This window comes from Myotis nattereri (assembly GCF_964212035.1).
Source record: "Myotis nattereri genome assembly, chromosome: 12".
Taxonomy (NCBI): domain Eukaryota; kingdom Metazoa; phylum Chordata; class Mammalia; order Chiroptera; family Vespertilionidae; genus Myotis; species Myotis nattereri.
In genome coordinates this window covers 79594574-79615868 of record NC_138087.1, presented here as the reverse complement: position 1 = coordinate 79615868, position 21295 = coordinate 79594574, and the positions used below count along the sequence as shown (strand labels likewise).

Genomic DNA, 21295 nt, shown 5'->3' with positions numbered 1-21295 from the left:
GCGGAGCACGGGGAGCACGGACGCCGGTGTGTAGCAAGATGCGCAGCACTCTGAGAAGCGGCTGGAATGACCACAGCTTTGAAAGTGGGCAAACCGATTTTTCTGAAATGTGTCCGTCAGCCTTTGTTTTTACCCTTAAGGAACCTGGAGCCAGAAGTGTATGGATTCCAAGTTTGCAAACAATAGTGTGGACAGAAGGGGTGAGTAACAGTAAAGAAAACCAGACCGAACAGCTGGCAGAGAATCTTCAGTGGGTGGACGCCGCCTCTCAGACACACGACCCCACACGCTGGGATCTTACTCCACTGAGCAGCCGACGCTGGACGGACGCTACATCAGCTCCTGGTGCGGAGCGGCGGCTGCACCGTCAACAGCCGGGCAGAGCTGCCAGCATCCGAGGGCGACTCTGACGAGCAGGCAAAGGTGCACGAGGGCGTGGACACCACCCCCATCTCGGCAGCAGAAAAGGTAAGTTTGGGTTTTCACCTGTTCCCACCAAAGGCCCCAAAACGCCCTGGCAGAGGCCTCTGCGTGGTTATGCGCTCTGAAGAGGGGGGTTTGAAACCAAAATAAGACCCAAAGTCCTACTACCTTGAGCTTAGCTCTAAAACCACGCGAAAGGAAGAGATTGCACCTTAAAACATCTCTGCAGTAAAGACTGCATTTAATCAGACCAAGGAAGGGATGGGGTGCCAGCAGGCCCGGGCCTACCCTCTGCCCGAGTCCAGCTGGAAACGTCTCGGGGGGAAGCGCCCGCAGCTGGGCACACGAGGCGGAGAAGCACTGAGGGTCACATGCAGCTCCTGGCCTTCCTGCACAGGTCAGTCAGACGCATCTATAAATAGCGCAGTGGGACACTTCCTTCCTTCACCTAGACCTACAACAATACATATAAATAAATTCTAGTGTTTTCTGTTTTATTGGGGGGCGGGGAGTAGAAAATACAGGGCAGAGAAAAGGGCTGGAGAGCAGGTGACCCCATGTTTTTATTTTTCCTCAAACAAGCACTGTCGCTCTGTCAGGATCACCAGGAGGGCACACCTTGAGTTTGTAACAGCATCCAGGACTGTTCTGTGGAGTCTCACAATGAGAAAACCTCTTTTGCTTTAGACAAGCAGCGGACCCCCGAATCAGGTGGGAGGGTCTGGGCGGGTTCCCAGGTGTTCAGGCAGCGAGCGTGTGGCTCCTGCAGGGCAGCGGGCGATGGGGGCAGCGGGGAGTGGGGCAGGCAGCAGCTCTCGTGGGGGGGTGGGGGGGGGCAGGGCAGATGAGCACATGGGGCAGGAGAGTGAGGACAGGACTCCAGAGTAAAGATTCAGGAGATGAAGGGAAAAGAGAAGCCAGTGAACAGTGAGGCGAGGGGGTGCAGAAAGCGACCAAGTGAGCAGTAAAGCTCTTCCCAGGAGACTGGCCTCCAGGTCTCGAGACGGGAGCTCTGCCAGGCCGTGTCCCGTCCTTAAACCTGTCATCACAGCACGAGCTGCTCCAGCAGCCCAACGGCCCTCTCTCCCGTGTCCTACCCTGGACAGAGCTGAGAAGCAGCCTGAGCAGCCGGCACACACCTAGAGGGACACGGGCTGAGCCAGGTCCCCTGGGACCAGTGGCAGCGCCCTCTCTGTAGGTGCTGCTTAGTTCCTCGAAGGGCCTGTGCAAAACTCTAGCCTTCTCCTCCCTTTCCTCGGAATGACAGAATCTGGGGCGACTCTAGTTCTTAAAAAACAACAAAACGCAGGGTGAAATGGCTCACGCGAGCCTTCTGCTGGAGGCAGCTCTGCAGACTGGGGTGGCTGCCCAGGCCGGTTCAGAGCCACGGCCAGCCCTGCAACACAGCCTCCCCCTTGGACCTGCCGGCGGCTGGAAAGGCTGACCTCACTGCTCAGCTCAGGCGCCCTGTCCCACCACCTGGGCCTGCTGCTGGGAGGGGAGGAGCAGGAAGCCCTGCAGCAGGCCCCAGCGTGGATTGGGGGGGGGGGGGGGGGAGTCCCGGAAAAAGGTGCAGGAAGGTGGAGGCTTTTGGAAAGGGCGTGAGTGAACCAGCAGCCCTTGGTGCCGGAGCCCTCGAGCAGACGCGGGAGGTGGGTGGGGCCGTGGTGCTGCCTGCTCACACGTCAGGCCAACTCGGGATGCACCAGTGACTGTGTCCGCGCTTCACCGCAGGGCCAGCGGCCAGCACGTCCCTGGCTTTAGACTCCGGGACAGAAACCCTTCCGTAAACCCCAGCTCACGGGCTGCCCGTGGGCTCCGGAGCGCAGCCGGACACCGGGGTGCCCGTGCGGTGCCTCATGTGGCCGCAGAGGCTAACCAACGAAGAGCAGGAGGGCGTCTCACAGCGATGCATCAAACTAAACAGGAGGGGAACACACTGCCGGACACGGGGCCGGGGAGCTGGCGAAGAGCATGTAAAAGTTCAGCTACACAGACATCGCTTGTGTTCTGTTTTCCTTTCTCTGTAAAAACCTTGGCTGCTTTAGCTGCTTTTTAAAACAAAAAGCTTCAAAGGAAAGGACCTGCTGCCGCACCACCGTGCGGGACGAGGAGCTGCCCGAGGAGCTGCCCGCGCTGCATCCTCAGGGCCGCCCCGGGGCGCGGGAAGGAGACGGGAAGGGCTGTTGCCGTTTCGGATGAAAGCAAGCAGGTCAATGCCACAATCCACGGTGCAAGCTGGTTGGACGTCGGAGCTGTCAGGAGTGGAGAGAGGATCTCTCTCTGCCGGCCGGCCAGGCGGTTGACGGAGCGGCGGCTCTGCCCACGGTGAGGCGGCCAGGCCAGCGCCTCAGGCCTTGCTCTCCTCCACTTTCACCGCCCGAGGCTTGATGGCTCCTGTGCGCTTCATCTGGGAGGCGGCCAAGGGGGCCTCCTGCAGGGTCACGGCTCCCAGGCCGGGCTTCTCATCCACTCGTGGCTTGGCCTTTAGACAGATGAACGGGACAAAGCAGTTACCCTCACACAGCAGCCGTCGGTGGCTACACAGCCCCCCTTCCTGCTCCTGAGCCCCACAGAGAAGAGCTACCCTAAGAAGTCCATCCTTCGGTGGAGGACAGACTAGAAGCAACTCTCCCAGGAAGGACACGGCGGCGCTGTGTCCCCTCCGCAGGCGCCGAGTGCAGCGATTCGGAGGCGGGAAGACGCCGGTCCTCCGGGCAGCCTTCTGCGGTGCCCGCGGGCCTCCACAGGCCGCCCAGCTAAGGCCGACTCAAGAACCTTCCCAAATCAGTGCACCCCATGCCCACAGGGACAAAACCCGAGACCCGCCTGTCTGCAGGGGGCGGGGCCTCAGGCAGGCGTGGGTCTCCCGGACCTTCGCGAGCCTTTCCCCAGGTTCACATCAGGGTCCCCCTACGCGCAGGTCAGCGCTGGGCAGTGCACCAGAGTGACCGGCCTCAACCTGCCCCGCACCATGAGCATTAGCTCAATCCGGGCTCCTCCAGGAGCGGCCCTCCCGGGAGCCATGCCAGGAGAAGTGAAATGAGTGGCCAGTCCTCCGCCTCCACCAGCCAGGAGCTGCTCTACCTAGAAGCCTGAGCTGACACGTCCGAGCCCCGGAGCCTGCCGTACTCAGAGCAGCGGGAGAACAGTGCCCCACGGCCAGGAAACGCCATCGTGGTCCCTCCCAGCCAGGCAGACGAGACACGGCACTTACTAGGGCTACGTGCGCACGCTCACGCGCACGCCCGACTGCTAGCGCTGACCCACAGACCTAACCCAGTCCCAGCACCTTCACAGCCCGAATCGCTAGGAGGCTAGTCCACCTGCTGGCGTCACCTCTCCGGGGACTCCGCATCCTCCCTTCTCTGCAGGACAAGGAAGGATCCAGACGCCCGTCAGGAGGAGCAATGCCTTCGCCAGAAGGACTCGGCCCCTGGCGCCATGCTCTAAGCGCTAGGGCACGCCTCTCTTTACAAGAGGAGCACGCAAATGGGGTGGGCAGTCCCTTCTCTTTTGGCGCTTGGAGACGGGCCTAAGCGTCGGGGCTGGAGGTCTGGAAAGCCATCTTCTACCTGGTGAGCGTAGTGTCCCTGCACAGAGCCCATGTTAACTGCTGATCCAGAGGGCTTCCCACTGGGGCTAGCAGAGCTAGGCCTGAAAAAACCAAAGGCAGGGGGTGAGAACACGCACCACAAGAGGCAGTCAAGCCCGGCGCGCGGCCTGGCTCCGGCTCGCAGACCTCCCGGCGGAGGAAAACAGACCACAGGCAGCCGAGCTCAGAGGAAGAGCGGGCTCAGTCGCCCTGGCACCTCCAACGCAGCTCAGGGAGAGGCACCCAGGGGGAGAGATCGAGGTCGCCACTGCGGGCAGAGACTGGCCAGACAGATGGACGGACAGGAGGAGCAAGAGTCTCTCGGGGCTTGGAGGGTCTGGACCAGCGTGACTCGATGGCCAGATAAAAGGTCTCTAAACCCAGGAATCGCGCCCAGGAGTTTTCTAGTCTTCCCTTTCTGTGGGTGGGGGGTGGAGAGACACCAAAAGGAACGCCACTGTAGAACACCTTTCCTAGTGTGTTCCCGGGAAGGGTAATTAGGTGCTGGTGAAAAAATGATTTCCTGGAGGAAGTGTGCGAAGCGCTGTGTGCAGAGTTCACCAGGACTCCGGACAGCGGGCTGTGCCCAGGAGCACGGCTCCCGAAGAGCCGCCTTGCACACAGCACCCCAAGGACTGGAGCGGGGGAGCCTGTGTGGCGGAACACGCCTCAGAAGTCGTTTCCAGAAAAAGTGGGAAATGCTTCTCTATAAAAACATACCACGTTCCCAGCCCCCATGAAAACACCTGCACAACGAAGGCTCCTTAGCTACGGGTCATGCTTCCTAAAGGCTCCCCAGGGCAGCGGCCGCCACTGCCACACGGTGGGCGCACGCGGCTCTTGTTCAGGCGGGTCCGTTCCCTGGGTGTGCCCAGGGAGACCGAGCGCCTGTTCCCACGCCCCTCCCTCCCTCCCTCCATGTACACATGGCTCTGTGCTGCTGCCCACAGGTCTCTAATAGTTCTGTCGCTCTGGCCCACGTGAAAAACATGATCGCACAATACAGCGAACTAAGAAAAATAAAAGAAGCCAAGAGAGTGAAAATAAGAACAGAAAAGATGAAATGGGGGAAAATTCACAAAAATCCCTCTCTCTGGAAATGCGGCTGGAGGGATGGAAGGAAGCAGCAGGGGCCGAGGCCGAGGCCTCGCACTCCGGGAGCAGCGGGCCGAGCGCCGGGCCAGAGGACCTGGTGGGGCTGGAGCCTCCGCTGGCCTCTCCCAGGGCACTGCCAGCTGCACGTCTGTCTGACTCATTTACCAACAGGACGGTTCCCAGGCGTTTCCCAGACATAACAGGAGTCAACTGCACTGACCCTGGGCCCGAAGCCGGGCATGCTGCCTTCCCAAGTCCACACGCACTCCCTGGGGTGAGAAAGTTGGCAGACCCAGAGCTTTGCTGCCTTTGCAACTCAAGTAATTGAACAAGACAATTCATACAGGGCCACCTCTGATCCAGCTCAGGGCCCTGGGACCGGTGCTGGAGGCAGAGACGGGCGCAGAGGAAGCAAAAAGGGGCAGCTCGTCCTGGGTAGCCAGGCCCACGGCCCAGCAGCACCAGGTCCTGGGGAGGAAGGTCCTCCCGCCCAGGGCTGTGCCTTTGTGGCCACTGACGCCTGTTCTAGAAGCTGGTAAGAAAGCTGTGTGCAGGCAGGGTCAACCCGACGCTGACAACATTAGCAGTTCCTTTCCCCGCCTTCCCAGCAAGCTCTCCCAATGCAGAGCACGGGATGAGGGTTAAAAACAAAACCCAGTCCCTGAGTTCCCAGTGATGACTGAAATATCTTGGTGACACGCGGGCTTACGAGGGGACCCGGCCTCGGTGCCCTGTGCCGCCCTCCCGGGCCCTCAGCACCCGCTGGTCCCTTTACCTGTAGGTCTGTGGTGACTGCCCGGAGCCTCCTGAAGGAACATTCGGTTTACTGTCGGCAAAGTGGAAGCCCTTCATCTCCATCTGAGAGGACTAGAGACCGGAAGCAAAGGTTGCTGGTTGGTGGCCGGGAGACAGCCTGGCCCTCGCTGAACCACCCTGCGCACAGCCGAGGGGGCCCAGGAAGACCCAGGAGACGTTCTGGATAGAGAGGCAGCTTTTAAAGGAATCGAGGCTTAGCCGTAACCGGTTTGGCTCAGTGGATAGAGCATCAGCCTGCGAACTGGAGGGTCCCGGGTTCGATTCCGGTCAAGGGCATGTACCTTGGTTGCGGGCACATCCCCAGTGGGAGGTGTGCAGGAGGCAGCTGATAGATGTTTCTCTCTCATCGATGTTTCTGACTATCTCTCTCCCTTCCTCTCTGTAAAAAATCAATAAAATATATTTAAAAAAAAAAAAAGAAATCGAGGCTCAAGGTCTTGTTCCCTTTTAAGGAGCTGAGCACCACCACGGGCGCTGCCTGGCCGTCTCTGCCCTGAGGAGGAACCCTCAGCAGAACCGTGGGGCTTGGGCCCTGGGCTCCAGCCCCAGGCATCCTCTACCTGGGCCTCCAGGACCTGCACCTGAACTGGCCCCTCGGGGCTCCCACGCCCACACAGGGACCAGGCATGGACTGACACACCTCTTTCCTGCGTGGGCCACGCACACCTGAGCTGTCTCCACGGCCAGCTTGCACACTAGCCAGGGGCACTGGCCGTGGGAAGGCCAGAGGCTACGCCCCAGACCCTGGCCTGTCCTGCCACAGCAGTGGTGTCTGGCTGACCGGAGGGTTGGGGAGACCCTCCCAGGACCCCAGCAGGATGGAGTCGCGCTCACCTCTCTGCTGGTGTTAAGGACCGAAGGCTGGGACCCGGGCGGAAGAATTCTGCGAGGGGCCCCCACCGAGAGGCTCTGCCCCTGTGGCAGCTGGATGGACTGGGGCAGGAGCAGGGGCTGCTGTCCGGAGCCGTAGCGCGGCAGAGGCAGCTGGGAGCCGGGCAGTGGCATCGTCAGCTGCTGACAACAGGGACAGTCAGGAAAGGGAGTGGTGGTGGGGGAGAAAGTCACAAACCACTGTTCACACTCGCGCCCAAGAGCGAGCACACTCAGATTCAGGTTCTTATTTCAAGTCACAGCGAGGCCTCCTGCAGTGGGAGACTCGCTTTCCCTCAGAGCCGCAGGGACTTCACACTCGGCGGCGGGGCAGGCCTGCCGCTGGCACAGTGGGTGGTGAGGAAGCAGCAGGGGGTGAGGCGGCAGCAGCTGGCCAGTGCCACCTGGCGGGTGGGGCTCCTCTCCCGGGTGGAAAGGGCGTGTGTGCTCCAGCCCGCCCCGCTCCCACCCAGTGAAGGCTCGCTGAATGCACACTGTGCGGGGAAAGCGCCAGGACACTGTCAGACCCAGAGCCACGAGGGCAGGGCGGTGCCATGCTGGACACAACACCCCGTGTGTGGTGCGTGTGCGTGTGCGGGTGGTGGGGTGGGAGAAAAGCTAGGGAGGGCCAGAGAGGCTCGGGAGGGGACGTCCACGTGGATCAGATCCCAGGTGAGAACAGCAAGGCCGGAAGGCTCCCTCGCCCGCTCCATGCAGCACCGGGCCAGCCCGCCACTGCCTGCCTCTAAGGTCAGAGGACAAGGCTCGGGGTCAGGGTTCTTGGAACCAAACTGGAGCCTCCTGGAAGCTTCTGAAGCACAAGCACGTTGTGAAAGAGAAAGGCAACTGCAAGGCCTAAGCGACCACTTCGAATGTCCGGACCAGGGGGGTTAGAGGAGGGGCAGGGGGCACGTTGTCTCTCAGTCACTTTCCTCTTCATCTCCCTGCTGGTGAGTCCACAGTGGAGGGTCAGAAGGATCTATTGGGATTGCATCACTGAGACACGTGGCAGGCAGAGCCTCTAGGACCCAGGCCCCGTCTGCGTACAACACCCATTTTAAAGGGAGGGGGCGGGAGTTCATGCAGGAGCCTGGGCAGGGGGGTGCAGGGACGAGGACCGGCTGGACTCCGAATACTTTCCAAATGCAGAGCCGACAGACCTGCTGAAGGCCCAGAGGGGGTGATGCGGACTGGACCACCTCAAGGCCCAGGGAGAACATCATGTTTTGGACCCGATGTCTGAACACATTGGTTGAGATGCGGTGAGATATAGATATTAGAGCAGAGACGTGGGCAGCCAGCGGATGAGTTCAGGTCCAGAAGACAGCGGGGAGAACGGGAAGCATCACCACTTCACCTCCAGCCCCAGACGCGGGGGGGGGGGGGACGACACAGAGGGGATGGGACCCCTCAGAAGGGGCTGAGCGTGTGACCTGATTCCAGCTACAGCAGCCAGTCAGCACAGCGAGAGGCAGGCAAGGGAAAAGCAGTCGGGGGAGGGACTGGCTCCTGACCTGGGGGAGCTGGGAGTCCAGCATCTGGGAGGCACCCAGCCCGGCCGCCTGGCTGAGCTGGCCCTCGTAGACCAGGGCTTGGCTTCCGCTCATGGGCTGGTAGGGGGAGCCCGACGGGGGCTTCACGAGCTCCAAGGGCTGCATGCCGGGGAACGCCGAGTACGGAGGCTTCAGGGCGGTGCCTCCAGAAAGGATCATGGTGCTGGGCGGGGACAGGCTGGGGTGCATGTATACCTGCGACCTGCAAAAGCCAGACGACACCAGGGCAGGTGTGGGAGTGCCCGTGTGAGAACCCAGAGGGCTTGCGAAAACACTCTGCTGGCCCTACCCCTCGACGCTCAGAACAGCCCCCTGGATGGTGCCCATGTTGCTGGTCTAGGGATCACAGTTTGGGCATCACTGGATTAAACGAATGGACAAACATACAAAACGCAGGAAACCCATGTGATGCCAAAAGCACTGGACGTGAGACACAGCAAGGGCAGCTGGAGGCAGTGGGCAGGAGGCGTGGGGGCAGGCCCACAGCCCCTCCTGCACACAGCGAAGAATGAACTGTAAGGGACCACCACACCCTCACCCCAAGAACAAGGGGACGAGTGCGCAGGCTGCCAAGGCCTGAGCTCCGCCTGTGAGCCGCCAGCCCTTGTCCCCGTCTCACCTGAAGGGCTGCAAGGAGCTGAAGATCTCCTGTGACTGGGAGACGGGGAGCCCGCCCCGCAGCCCCAGCTGGGCTGACGCCTGCAGAGACGTGTGAAGGGAAATGGGGATCTGCTGGGCAGCGGCAGCCTGTGGGGAAGCCAGCGGGTCACTGCGGGGCCCTCCGAGCTGCTCTTCCCTTCCCCTCCGCACGCGGCTGGAACCCGCCCCACGTGCCAGTCCCAGCACCTCCTTCCTGCGCTGTTGCTCTACGCGTCAGACACTCCCTAGCTCCACGCACTGAGGTGGCGCTCACGCGAGGGTGCGTGGACAGCCACGTACAGAACACATGCAGCATGACCCAGTTCCGTGAAGACCAACACCGTGCACAACTGCACAAGGTAACACTTAAGAACACGTTTTAAAGAGGTGAGGACAGGCCGAGTCCTCTGCCCTCCGTCCCGAATCTGCTCGGAGCAGCGCCTCCGCGGGGGGCCTGGTGCTGGTCTGCGCAGCAAGCCCTGGCCCCGCGCCAGGTCCGACGTCCAGAAAGCACCCCCTGCAGCACGGACGCGATGCCGGTGCCGCATAAAAACGAACGCCTGCTCGTTCTAAAACTACCTCTTTCTAACGCATCCATGCCTGGGAGTCTAGGCCTTGCTGCTCTTCATCAGAAGGATACCTGATCACCAAAGAGAATCCCGTTTCAGCTAGTCCCGGCCAGGACCGAGGAGAACTCGAAGGGAAACTACGCAGAGCCTGGAGCACTAGCTCCACTCCTCCTCGCCTCGTTTACCCATGCCCCACACACTGACTGGCTGCCGGACACGCAGGTGCTGGGCGTTACTCGCGAGGGATGCAGAGAAAGAAGAAACACGGACTCTGGCCCCGCCCCGCCCCGCCGCCCGGCCTGCGCCATCACCTGCTGGTAAGTCTGCTGCGGGATGGTCTGGGGAACCAGCCGGGGCTGACTGGCAAACACGTGCCCATCCAGGTAGAGAGGCGGCAGGTGGCTGCCTGGAGACAGAACCCACAGAGGCAGAACAGGATCAGGTCTCGCTGCTGCCGAGGGCTCTCAGGGGACACGGTGTGCCCACCCTGCCCACGCCCCTCGTGCCCACTGCATGCAGCTGCCTCGGTCTCTCAGCCAAGTTCCTCTTCATCTCCCTGCTATTGAGTCCACAGTGGAGGGTCAGAAGGATCTATTGGGATTCCATCACTGAGACCTCGGCAGCCGGCACCTCAAAATCCCCACCCTCCCCCTTTGGGCACCCACACCACGACCAGGACGCTAGCGGGAAGGACAACATGTCCGTTACTGAGGATTCAGCTGATAGACAAGCACTTCCAGGTATGGCCTCTGGTTGGCGTGGCTACCCCATGGAGCGCCATCCTCGCCCGGGCTGGTTTTACAGAGCACGGACGGAGGGTCAAGGCTGAGCTGCTCACTGGCAGAGTGATCCCGCCCCCATTAACCTGGATCCAACTCAAAGCCCATCTCGGCTCGCTCCTCCCTCAGGAGCCGGGACCGTGAGTATCAGGGAAGCAGAAGCAAGTGCGAGCCGTTTGCAGCCGTGGGAAGCTGGGATCGCCCAGCCTAGTGGCAGCCTGACTCCCACTTGCACAGACTCCCTAAGTAATGGTCGGTGGGTTCACCCTTCTGTCGAAGCGCACGAGGAGGTTCAGGCCGATACCTGGGAGAGAAGGCGCTACGGAGGCCACGGGCATGGGCGGCATGGAGACGCCGCCGAAGGAGCTGTAGTTGGCCCCACCGGAGGCTCCCACAGAGGACGGGGGCTGGATGCCCGAGCCAGGGCCTCCCGGAGAGCTCTGCTCCGGCAAGCTGGGCGAGTTTTCCCAAGCCTTCCGCGCAGACTCCATCTGTGGAAGCAAGGGGAGGAGAGGGATGAACACTATTAGGGAGAGGCAGTGGCAGTGGGTGGGGCTTCCCGCTCCCGCCTCCTCACAAGCCAGGGCCCCGCGTGGGCCTTGCTGAGGTCAGGACGGGTGTTACCTTCAGAGTGAGGTCGGCCGTGGGGAAGGACATCTGGGAGAGGCCGATGGCTCTCTGGATGTGATGATCTCGCCGCAGGATGGGAACACTCTGTGTCAGCCCGGCCTGGGGAGACAGGACGCCATGGGACAACCAGGCAGAGGAAGCGAGACGACGGTCAAAATGCCCTAAGGCCACAGAGTTGGTCGTGTGCACCTAAGGCCACAAGATGAAGCTGCCAGCAGCTGAGATCAGTTTATCTTCTCCAAAGAGCTGTCTTTGTGGCTTCCCTTGACAGAGGCCCAGGAGAGCCCCCACACCCCCCAGAGCCCTCTAGCAGGGATGGGCATGTGCCAGCAACATAACGACTGGCTGCCGACATGCAGGTGTGGAGACCTCCAGGAGGCTGAGGAACAGGTGCCTGTGACAGAGGCTCAGCGATGCCTGCTAGCCGCTCCTGCTGCGCTGGGCGGTGCCCTCAGCATGCTGTGGGCCCCGGGAGCTCAGTCCGGAAGCGTGGTTCGCCCCGCATCTCAAACATGACCACAGAACTTGGAAGAACAGAGAATCGAAGCATGCTACCCAAACCAGACCTTGGGAAACACACTGCCCCATTTTAAGGTCACAAAACTGGGTGTAGAACATTCAAACAACTAGTGGAAGATAGTAAGCAGCTAGAAATTATGTCATGACTCAAACCCAGGTCTGCCTGACCCCACGGCCGAGCAGCGCGGGGCCAGGGCTGACAAGGAAGCACACTCACGTTACTAGCCAGGGCGTCCTGGAGCTTGACCACTGGATTCCCTGCGGGGCCAGGGGCAGACCCAGGCGGCAAGCTGAAGTCGGAGTCCTGGAAAAAGGGGACAGAGCCCAGGAGATCCTGGCTCACCTTGCGGCAGAGACATGGTCTCAGCGCCTCCAAAAACCCACCACGCAAGCAACATGGCCGCATGTTCCCCAGCGGCGCAGGAGGGAAGGGTGCTGCCTCTCATCCTCGCTCCTGCCGCGCCCACTGCCCCACCCGACAGAGACCATGAAGACTGCCGCCTGCTCAGCCTGAGAACCGGCTGGCGTCGGCAGGGCATCTAGGGGGCAGCTCACTAGTACCTCTGTCCACGCTCACCCGCACGCTCCCCGGTGCCGCTCAGCTCACCCCTCCGCTCCTTCTAGGAGACAACCTGTCCAAGCCCCTCCTTCCCCTCCAAGTACAAAAAAAATGGAGAAAGGAAATAAACCAAAGCCTCACTTTTGGACTGACTCCAAATTCGATGGGCGGCACCGGGAGCACAGAGTCCACGTGAATCTCCACCCCGTTGACCGGTGGGACGGCGGCGCCCGGCAGGCGCTCGGCCGCCTCGGAGCCCTTTCTGTTCCTCAGGGAGCGCTCGTTGCCGATGGGTCCTGGTCTGTGCTCCTTGCTCTGCGCTGAGCCTTGCTCCGAATCCTTGATGGGAAAGCAGAGCAGCTGAAACACAGACTAGACGGCCTTCTACGCGCGCGGGAATCGGGGCAGAAGACGAGGCAACGAGCCCTCTGCCCAGGCCCGGCCCCTGCAGGAGGGACTCCAGGTTACCTTCTGCTCGGGTTGCTTCTGAGCCGGCTCCTTCTGGCCGTCAGCCTTGGGCTCCAGGTTGGACCCGCTCATCTCCTCTGGTTTCAGAGTGCCATAGGGCGAGCTGCGCTGCGACGAGGTCGCCGACGACTCTCGAGACTCGGCGCTCAAGTCCACACCACTGTCTCCCTGGCTGCTCTTAAAGCCCTGCTGTGCAAGGCACCAAACAGGTTAGAGCCCTGACCCCCAGGCTCCCCTCGCTGCCTGCCTGTGCGCAGTCTTGTCCCGCGTTGGGACCTGACCCAACAGCTGCAGGGATGTGGCCAAAGGCACCCCTGCCCGAACCTCCAGACCCCCAGTGGGCCCTCGGCCAAGACGGTCACACACATCTCTCTTGTGACCCAAACCAAACGGAGTGACCACCGCTCCCGGTTTGAAGGAGAGCCCCGACTGCTCCCCTACAAGGGGTGGGGTAACCCCCTTTCTCCCTCCCTCTCACACAGGCACCTCACGTAGGTCAGAAACCGAGGCTGTAGTCCAGCCACCAGCCGGGGCCTGAGGAAATGGCCTCTGGTCCAGGCCAACCACTGCGGCTGAGGGAGGGCGTGGGCCGCAGGACGGACGAAGCCCAGGCCAGGCAGCCACATGGGCGGCGAGCACCCCGGCCTGTGAGCACACAGTGCACTCACCTCGGCGGAGCCGGGCTCGGAGCTGTTGAAGGCCGTGGCGGCTTTGGTCCAGGAGTCGCTGGTTGAGGCCTGAACGGGCAGGGCTGCCGGAGGAGGAAGCAGAGGATCAGGGCATTAGAAAGGAGCAGGAGGCGAGCACAGGCATGGCGTACACAAACCCAGGTCCTCACGGTCCTCGCGGTCCCCACCCACACGCCAGTGAGCAGCTGATACTGGGGAGCTGGTCTGAGCGTCACACCCCTGCCCAGCGGCCGCAGGCAGACTTCATCTCTGCTGTGCTGAGGCGTCCCTCACTCAGGCCAACTATGTGTTTCTACCAGCGGGAGCTGCTGCCAGTCCCGCAAGGCCCACGCCGCCGCCACCGAGACGCCAACAGCAGCCATGGCCCCGTGCCTGTCCACACGACTTCACATGTGACCTTCAGATCGCCCGGACCGTGGTCTGACGACAGAAGCCCACTCCCGGGCTCCAGGGGCAGGTGTCCCCGGACTTGCTCACTATGACACACCTGCCACACAACCACCCACTGTCTGACATCAGTATTTCCGAGAGGCTGTGGCTCTTGCCATCAGATCCGAGTCCTTCCCAGCCTCGTTCTGCAATGGGGACAGGCCACGTGGCACAACTGCGAGTCCAGGCCCCAGCCCAGGACCTCTGAGGGTGAGGCCTCACCCTGAAAGCCTGGGCTGCGCTGTGGGTGACTTCTCCACGCTCCCCGGGGAGAGCTTCGTGCCTTGTTCTGTGGTCCCTGCGGGATGGTAGAGGCCATCCTGTCCGAAGTGGGCATTCAAGAGGAACTGGTTCCATTACGATCAGTGGTTCTCAACCTCGGCTGCACATTGGAATCACCTGGGAATCTTTTTAAAATCCTGATTTCTGGGCCTCATCCTCCGGAAATTCTGTTTGTAACTAATGTTGTGGCCCCACCCCCTAACAAAGAAACAATTTCCGGAGGATGAGGCCCAGAAATCAGGATTTTAAAAAGATTCCCAGGTGATTCTAATGTGCAGCCAAGGTTGAGAACCACTGATTAAGATGGTTTTATGTTTTTAAAGTTACTAGAAAAAGAGCGTTGAACATAGATTTTTTTTAAAGTTCAGGGGAACAAATTTTCTAAAGAGCAAGGTCCACCTTAGTCAGAGAGCCTCGGGGGCGGACAGAGGCCACTGGGCTGGGAAAGGCCAGGGCACAGATCACAAAGCCCTGGCCCTGGTGCCCCTCCTGGCAGCTATTCCTCGCTCCTCTACACATACAGGAAAGGGTAAGTGCCGCGGGCAAAGGGAGCCAGGCCAGCTGGAGTGCCCTCGTGAGGGGGGGCGGGGCCAACCCGTCTCCAGGTCTCCAGACTCAGGGAACGCTTTGCTCTTCCAGCAACTGCCAGGCAGGGAAAGTCTACACCTGCTCAGGGTGACAGCCACCCCGGGGCTAAGGTGGGGCTAACACTGGCTCAGAGGACACCGGGGCAGGTTAGGCCCCACCCACATTCTCAGTCCTGAAAGCAGATGTTCCCTAAAAAGAGAACAGGCAGGGGCTAAGCATCTAGGCCCAGGCACCCCAGCTCTTACCCTGGCCACTGCTCTCCCAGATCTCGGTGCCCAGGCTGCTGCCCGGCACGGGCACATCGCCTTGCTCCAGGCCCAAGTTGTTCTGCTTTTTTGCAAACCGAGGAGGAACGCGGGAGGCAAGGCCCCGGCCTCTGCCAGGCACCTAAGGGAAGAAAGGTGGGGGAGGCCACGCGGAAGGTCAGGCACGTGACCTTCTCCCAGCAAACGTCTCTGGAGCATCAGGACCAAGAGAACTCGCCCCAGCGATGCTGGGACGCTCATCTCAAGACCTCAACCACCAGTGAGTGTTAATGCCACACCTGGCAGGGGCTCACAGCCAGTGACTGCGGTGAATCAGACAACAGGACAGTGTGCACTGCCCCACGGGAGCCGTGTGAGCACAGGGTCCCACGGGCGCAGGGGGAGGAGACGTGGGGCTGAGGCCGTCTGCACCGCCCCCGCTGGGCTCCAGCTGCTGTCACCGGACCGTCCCTCTTTGAGAACAGGGAAGGGGTCATCCACTGTGGGCGGTGTTTGAGGGACACTCCTCCCTCCTCCCTCCTCCCTCCCATCCTGGGCTCCATTCAGAACTCGGAGCCTCCTGGCTGTGGTTCCCCATACCGGCTGGTGCCACCCGCCACCCTGCTCCTCCTCCCTCACGCTCCTCACCTGCGCAGCTTGCTCCTTCTTCCTCCTCTCCTCCTCCAGCAGGCGGCGCTGCTTCTTGGTCAGGATTTCGATGAAGCCTTCACCCACCATGGAGCCCACCTCCGTCTCCTCCCCGGGGCTGGTCCCACAATTCTCGAGGATGGAATCTGAACCAAGAGTTCACGCGAAGGGATGGTGTTCCACTCATCGGAAGCCAAGAAGAACCCAGCCCCACAGGCACCTGACATCTTGGGACAGCTCAGCTCCAAAGGCCGGGCAGTGCCTGGCTGGTACCTCCCAGGAGCCGTGGAGTTCACCATGTCTACAGAATGAGCTGGGATTCCACACCCTCACACGTGCCCTAACAAACCGTCAACGCAAACCCAACAGCCCTAAGTGACACTAAAGCCCAGAAAAGTCTTTGGAAATAGAGACACCCGTCCCAGCTCTGCTCCTAATTAGCCATGTGGCCCTGGATGAGCCACTCAACCTCTCTGTGCCTCGGGTTCCCACCTTTACAATAGGGGGTGGGGGGTGGGCACTGTAGGGCAGTTAAGGAGTTGGGCAAACTGTGAGAAACACAAGTGCAGGGGCGCATCTGTTCTGCCCACCTCCGTGCCCCGGAACAAGGCCCAGAGCCTCCCTCAGAGGGTCAGACACAGTGAGAGGGCAGATTTGGCAGCCTGCAGCACGAGGCCCCATTTCACCCGGCTCGGCCCCCTCCCTCCCCCGAAGATGCAAGGCAACAGACTCACTTCCGTAGTTCAGGTCAAACTGCTTCATGGCCTCTCCCTGCTCGCCCACCCTCTGAGCAGCCAGGGTGGCCTCCTCTGCCTTCTCACCGGCGGCCTCGGGGACGCCAGAGGTGGCATGGGCAGCCCGCTCCAGGGTGTAGTGACTGCTGTGGCCTCCTGGCAAGGCCTCGTCCGGGGTCCTGGAAGGGAAGGGGACCTCGTTAGCTCAGAAGCGACCGCGGCTGGGGAAGGAAGGGGAAAACCACCTAAGCACACAGCACGCACCATGGAAGCCACTCCCGGCAGCAGTGCGTCCGGGCAGGCCACGGGGAGGCCCCCTCCAGCCGCACCGCCCCTGCCAGGGCTCAGTACTCTGCCTTCCCATTGTGAGCCAAGCTCGACAGGACTCCACAAAGGACAGAGCTGCAGGGCGTCCTCCTGTCACAACACTGACCATCAGACGCCCCAGCCTCGGCCACCACCAGGCCTTGGGGCAGAAGTTAGAGGCAAAGCCAGGCCTTGGCATCTGAGTCCTGGGAAGCTAGACTCACGGACACCCAAGAATCCGCATGCCCTGTGGCTCCCTTTCGGGGAAGTCACCCCAGGCTCTGCCCCGAACCTGAGCAGGGGCAGGTGGGAGCATCTCCGCATGCTCAGGTCCCTCTCCTGAGCCTGGGCAGCCCACGGGCACTGAGCTGGGGCATCCGTATCACAGCCTCCAATCCCGGCCAGCCGCTCACAGGCTCAGGCTGCCCATTCCGTGCGCTACTGCCTGTCTTATCACGCAGTGGCAGTGCCCACAGGTGCCAGACCTGCTCGCTATTGGGAGCAGAGCCGTTCGGGGAGGAGCCGCCTCGGAGAGGCACCTGGCTGCGGTGGCCCCACAAGGGAATCCCAAGGCCACATAAGGAGGCTGAACTCCTGGGACAGGTGCCACGTAAGAGGACCACCGGGGAGGGGACTCCGGTTTTGGTTTTAGTTTTCAAGCCACAACCACAAAACGCCACAGGAAGCAGACACACGGTGCAGGGGCGAGCGAGGGAGACGCTCACACACAAGGCCTGCGGCAGCCCCTCGGGTGCGGGGCGGCCCGACACACGGCGGGACACGCATGCATGGAGCGCCGCTCGCAACACCGGCTCGATCACAGAACAAGCAACAAAAGGACCCGGATTTTGTTTTGTTTTACCTTTTGGCTTTCAAAGGCGTCCCACTCTGCTGGCTCTCATAATGGGGAGAGGTGTCACCACCGCCTGGCCTAACAGCCTTCTCCCCAAACCCTCCCAGCTCCAGCTTCCGGCTCTGCCGGTCCACCAGGGGCCTCTGGCTGGAGAAGCTCCGCTTGGCCAACTCCTTCTTCTCCCCCATGCCGGCGCCGGGCAGGCTGCCGTCCGCGTGGGAGCCGGGCTCGGGCCCGGAGCCGGCCCGCCGCTCGCGCCGCTCGCTGAAGTCGCTGCTCTCGGAGGCCGTCTCCCACTCCTCGTTGGCGTGGTCAGAGGAGTTCTGGCAGGAGAGCTCGGGGGACCTGCGGCCCACGGCGCCGCTCCTGTCCCCGGGGCAGAGCTGGGACCGGGCTGGCCACTGGCCCGCCAGCAGGTGGGGCTCCTCCTCCGGCCCCCACACCCCCAGGGACTCGCGCTCCTGCCGGAGGCGCCGGAAGCGCGGGGGCTTGTCCTGGCGCGGGGGGCGCCTCCTCCGGAAGGGCCGGTTCTCCCCACTCTCGGCGTCAGCCCCGTGGTCGTCCGGGAAGAAGGGCCTCTTGTCCTCCAGGCGGCCGTCCTCGCAGCCCCTGGCGCCCAGGGCCTCGGGGTGCCGGGAGGCCTCTGGGACGCAGTCTCTGTCGGGGGGCCGCCGCGGGCCGGTGTCGGGGGAGCCGTGGTCCGGCCAGCAGGCACCGGCACTGCGGCTCTGCCAGTGGGCGGCCTCCCTGGACACGAAGGTCCTCCGCCCGTAGCCGCAGTGGCTCAGCCGGGGAGGGAGGGCGCGCCCGAAGGCCCGCGGGCCTCGGCTCTTGGCCTCCAGGCCGCTGTGGTCGTCGGGGTACATCCTGTGGGACCGCCACGAGTCCCTGAAGTCGCCTTTCCTGGAGGCGGCCTCCTCCCTGTCCAGGAGCGAGCCTTCGTGGCCGCCGTCCGAGCCTCTCTGCCGCCGCCGCTTGGGCAGCTCCTCGTACTCGGAGCCCTCGCTGTGGGTCTCGCTGGCGATGCGGCGCCGGGGCTTGGCGCGGGGGAAGTCCTCGGGCGGCCCGAACTCGCGCAGGCCCCGGCCGCGGCCGCCCCTCTGGCTGTGGGTGTAGATGCCCCGCGCCCCGAGGACCCCCCCGCCCCCGATGCCGGGGCCGCCGCCCGCAGGCCGGCCACGGAAAGTGAATTCTCGGAACCCGCGGCCGCGGCTCCGGGCCTGCCCTCGGCCCCCAAAGGCTTGCTCCTCGTCGATGAAGATCCAGTTGCTCCTCTTGGTCAGGGGCGTGTCGCTGGGCTCCCGGGCCGGCCTGGGCTCCCAGGCCCTGTCGGGCTGCTCGTCCTCCTCAGGCTTGCTGGCAGAGCGGCCTGCGCCATCTCGGGCAGCGCCCGGGGCCTCCGAGGCGGAGGGGGCGGCGTTGGCCAGCGTGGGGTCGTTCTCCTGGTCCTCGTCCTCGTCCTGGTGACGTGGCGCCTCCTCCGGGGGCGGGCAGGCACTCTCCTCCCCCGGCTCCGGCCTGCTCTTCTCCAGCTCCTTCTCCTTGTCTTCCACCTTGAGCGCCTTCAGCACCGGCTTCTTGATGGGCCCCGACCGCCGGGTCCTGCTGGTCTGCTCCTGCTGCTGGCTGCCGGGGCCCCGGGGCTCGGGGGTCCACTCGGGCTCCAGGGACGGCTGTTTGTGGGGGCTCCCTTCCTTCTCCCAGGAGGAGGCACTGAAGGGCGGCTCCTCCCGGGGCGCCTCCTTGTCCACACCGTTGGCTGTGTCGGCCTTGGGCTGGGGGCTAACGTCCCAGTTGCTATAGTCTGGCTTGTTCTCAGCCAGGGCAAAGTCGGGCTCCCGTGGGGAACACCGGAGGTTTGGGGTGTGGCCCCGAGGAGCGCCTGCGTCCTGCACACTGTCTTGGGGTGCAAACAAAAGCTCCTGGCCTCTTCTTTGGGAAGAGACACAGCTGTCAAAGTCTGCTTGGGCCTTCTTGTCAAAAGCACTCAAGTACTCCTCCACTCTCTCCTCAAGGGGAGCGCGCGGGGCACCTACGCCCCCTGACCTTCCGGGTGAGGCAGAGTAAGCGCTTTCACTCCTGAAAAGGAACCAGAAAAACCAGTCAATGTGATTGGAGCCTGGTTCCTGCTTTCCATGCTGAACACAGTTTAGTTTTCAAAAGAAAAAAATGTAAAAAACAAAAACGAAAAAAGAAAAAAAAAGAAAAACATAAGCACCAACATTTCCTCTATCTTTAAACAGGTCTCAGAGTGGCTGGGCCACGGACTGGTGGGTGGCCCTGGAGTCCAGAGTGAAGAAGGCGGCGGCTGAGGGTGGACGCGGCGTGCCACCTGGAGACGGAGTGGTGGGATCCTCTGCTTCGATCAGCTGGAACCTGGGGTCCGCGCAGAGGCTGGCACTGCCGGCGGGGCCAGCTTGCTTTGCTTTCACAGGAAGGAGTCCCCACAGCTCAACCGGCCTGCTGAGCCCAGAGTCCCCACCCCCGCCCTGCCCCATTCAGAGACAAGCCTTGAACCGATTTCTCCTGGGCCTTCAGTCTCACCATCAGACAAGCGACACACACCAGCATCCAAGCCACCCCCCACGCTCTCCTTCCCAGAGGCCCTGGCAGGTCCTTCCTGCTCCCTTCCCCTTGGCAGGGTCTCCTGGGAGTCTCCTGTGGGTGCAGGCTGGCAGGACCACGTGTGTCTCACCTGACGTGCATGTCCATGGCCAAAGTGTCACTGGGTTTTGGGGGAGGCAGCGAGTAGCTCTTGCTCTGCAATGCCATGTAGCCCTCAGGGCTCCACACAGGGGCTGGGTCGACGGCGGTCACTTTTCTTTCCTGCAGTTGGGGGACACGGCTCTGGTCCTCAGAGCGACAGCTAGTCCCACTGACGGAGTCTGGGGGCACCATGGGCTTCATCAGTCCTGAAAAGGGAAAGAACTGACCTAGGTCATCCGTTCGAAACTGTGCTCCAACCTCAAGGTCAACCAAAGGCTCAAAGACGACAGCAGTGACCTGACCGTCACAGGGCGCGGCACTCCCAGGCCCATCTCTGGGGACTTCACCGGCTCTGAAGCCACAGCACACCATCTGAGCGGCTAGTGAGAGACCAGACCTGGGACGTCCAGCCTCAGTTTCCAGATCAAGGACCCCTCGACAGAGGGCGTATAAAACTGGCAATGGAAACTGGAAATATCAAACCAGAGTTCATCAATGTTGGCAGGAGGCCAGCAAGGGCCGGTCAGCAACGAGAATCTCCGTGCGCAGAGGGGCCGGACACAGGGACGGTGAGCTGCCCACCGAGAGCCTCCACGGACGGGCTGGCACTACCTGCTTCAGAACCTGGGCAAGGAGCTGGAACAGGTTTCATTCCTTCTATTGCTCACCCCGAGGCTGACAGCAACGCCACACTCCTACAGGAGGGGCCGCCACACTCCTACAGGAAAGGAGAGACAGCCACACTCCCACAGGAGGGACAGCCACACTCCTACAGGAGGGACAGCCACACTCCCACAGGAGGGACAGCCACACTCCCACAGGAGGGACAGCCACACTCCCACAGGAGGGACAGCCACACTCCCACAGGAGGGACAGCCACACTCCCACAGGAGGGACAGCCACACTCCCGCAGGAGGGGCCGCCACACTCCCACAGGAGGGACAGCCACACTCCCGCAGGAGGGACAGCCACACTCCCGCAGGAGGGGCCGCCACACTCCCACAGGAGGGGCCCCCACACTCCTACAGGAGGGACAGCCACACTCCTACAGGAGGGACAGCCACACTCCCACAGGAGGGGCCCCCACACTCCTACAGGAGGGACCGCCACACTCCTACAGGAGGGACAGCCACACTCCTACAGGAGGGGCCGCCACACTCCTACAGGAGGGACAGCCACACTCCCACAGGAGGGGCCGCCACACTCCCACAGGAGGGGCCCCCACACTCCTACAGGAGGGACAGCCACACTCCTACAGGAGGGGCCGCCACACACCTACAGGAGGGACAGCCACACTCCC

The 21295-nt window shown here is 62.3% G+C and overlaps 1 protein-coding gene across 1 annotated transcript in view; it reads right to left on the bottom strand.

Annotated features, from left to right (window-relative positions):
- Positions 1-967: 967 nt before the first annotated feature.
- PRRC2B (proline rich coiled-coil 2B) overlaps positions 968-21295 on the bottom strand; it is a 77584-nt gene continuing 57256 nt past the window's right edge. Inside the window, exons 15-32 of the mRNA XM_081103979.1 lie at positions 19985-20201; positions 17299-19368; positions 16131-16309; positions 15397-15542; positions 14749-14890; positions 13184-13266; positions 12516-12701; positions 12189-12386; positions 11706-11792; positions 10964-11068; positions 10644-10830; positions 9872-9966; positions 8972-9099; positions 8314-8554; positions 6764-6940; positions 5889-5980; positions 3999-4080; positions 968-2908 (exon numbers count right to left, since the gene is read on the bottom strand). Of these exons, the coding sequence (XP_080960105.1) occupies positions 2774-2908; positions 3999-4080; positions 5889-5980; positions 6764-6940; positions 8314-8554; positions 8972-9099; positions 9872-9966; positions 10644-10830; positions 10964-11068; positions 11706-11792; positions 12189-12386; positions 12516-12701; positions 13184-13266; positions 14749-14890; positions 15397-15542; positions 16131-16309; positions 17299-19368; positions 19985-20201 (4550 nt within the window). The 3' untranslated portion in view covers positions 968-2773. The remainder of the gene's footprint in view (positions 2909-3998; positions 4081-5888; positions 5981-6763; positions 6941-8313; positions 8555-8971; positions 9100-9871; positions 9967-10643; positions 10831-10963; positions 11069-11705; positions 11793-12188; positions 12387-12515; positions 12702-13183; positions 13267-14748; positions 14891-15396; positions 15543-16130; positions 16310-17298; positions 19369-19984; positions 20202-21295) is intronic.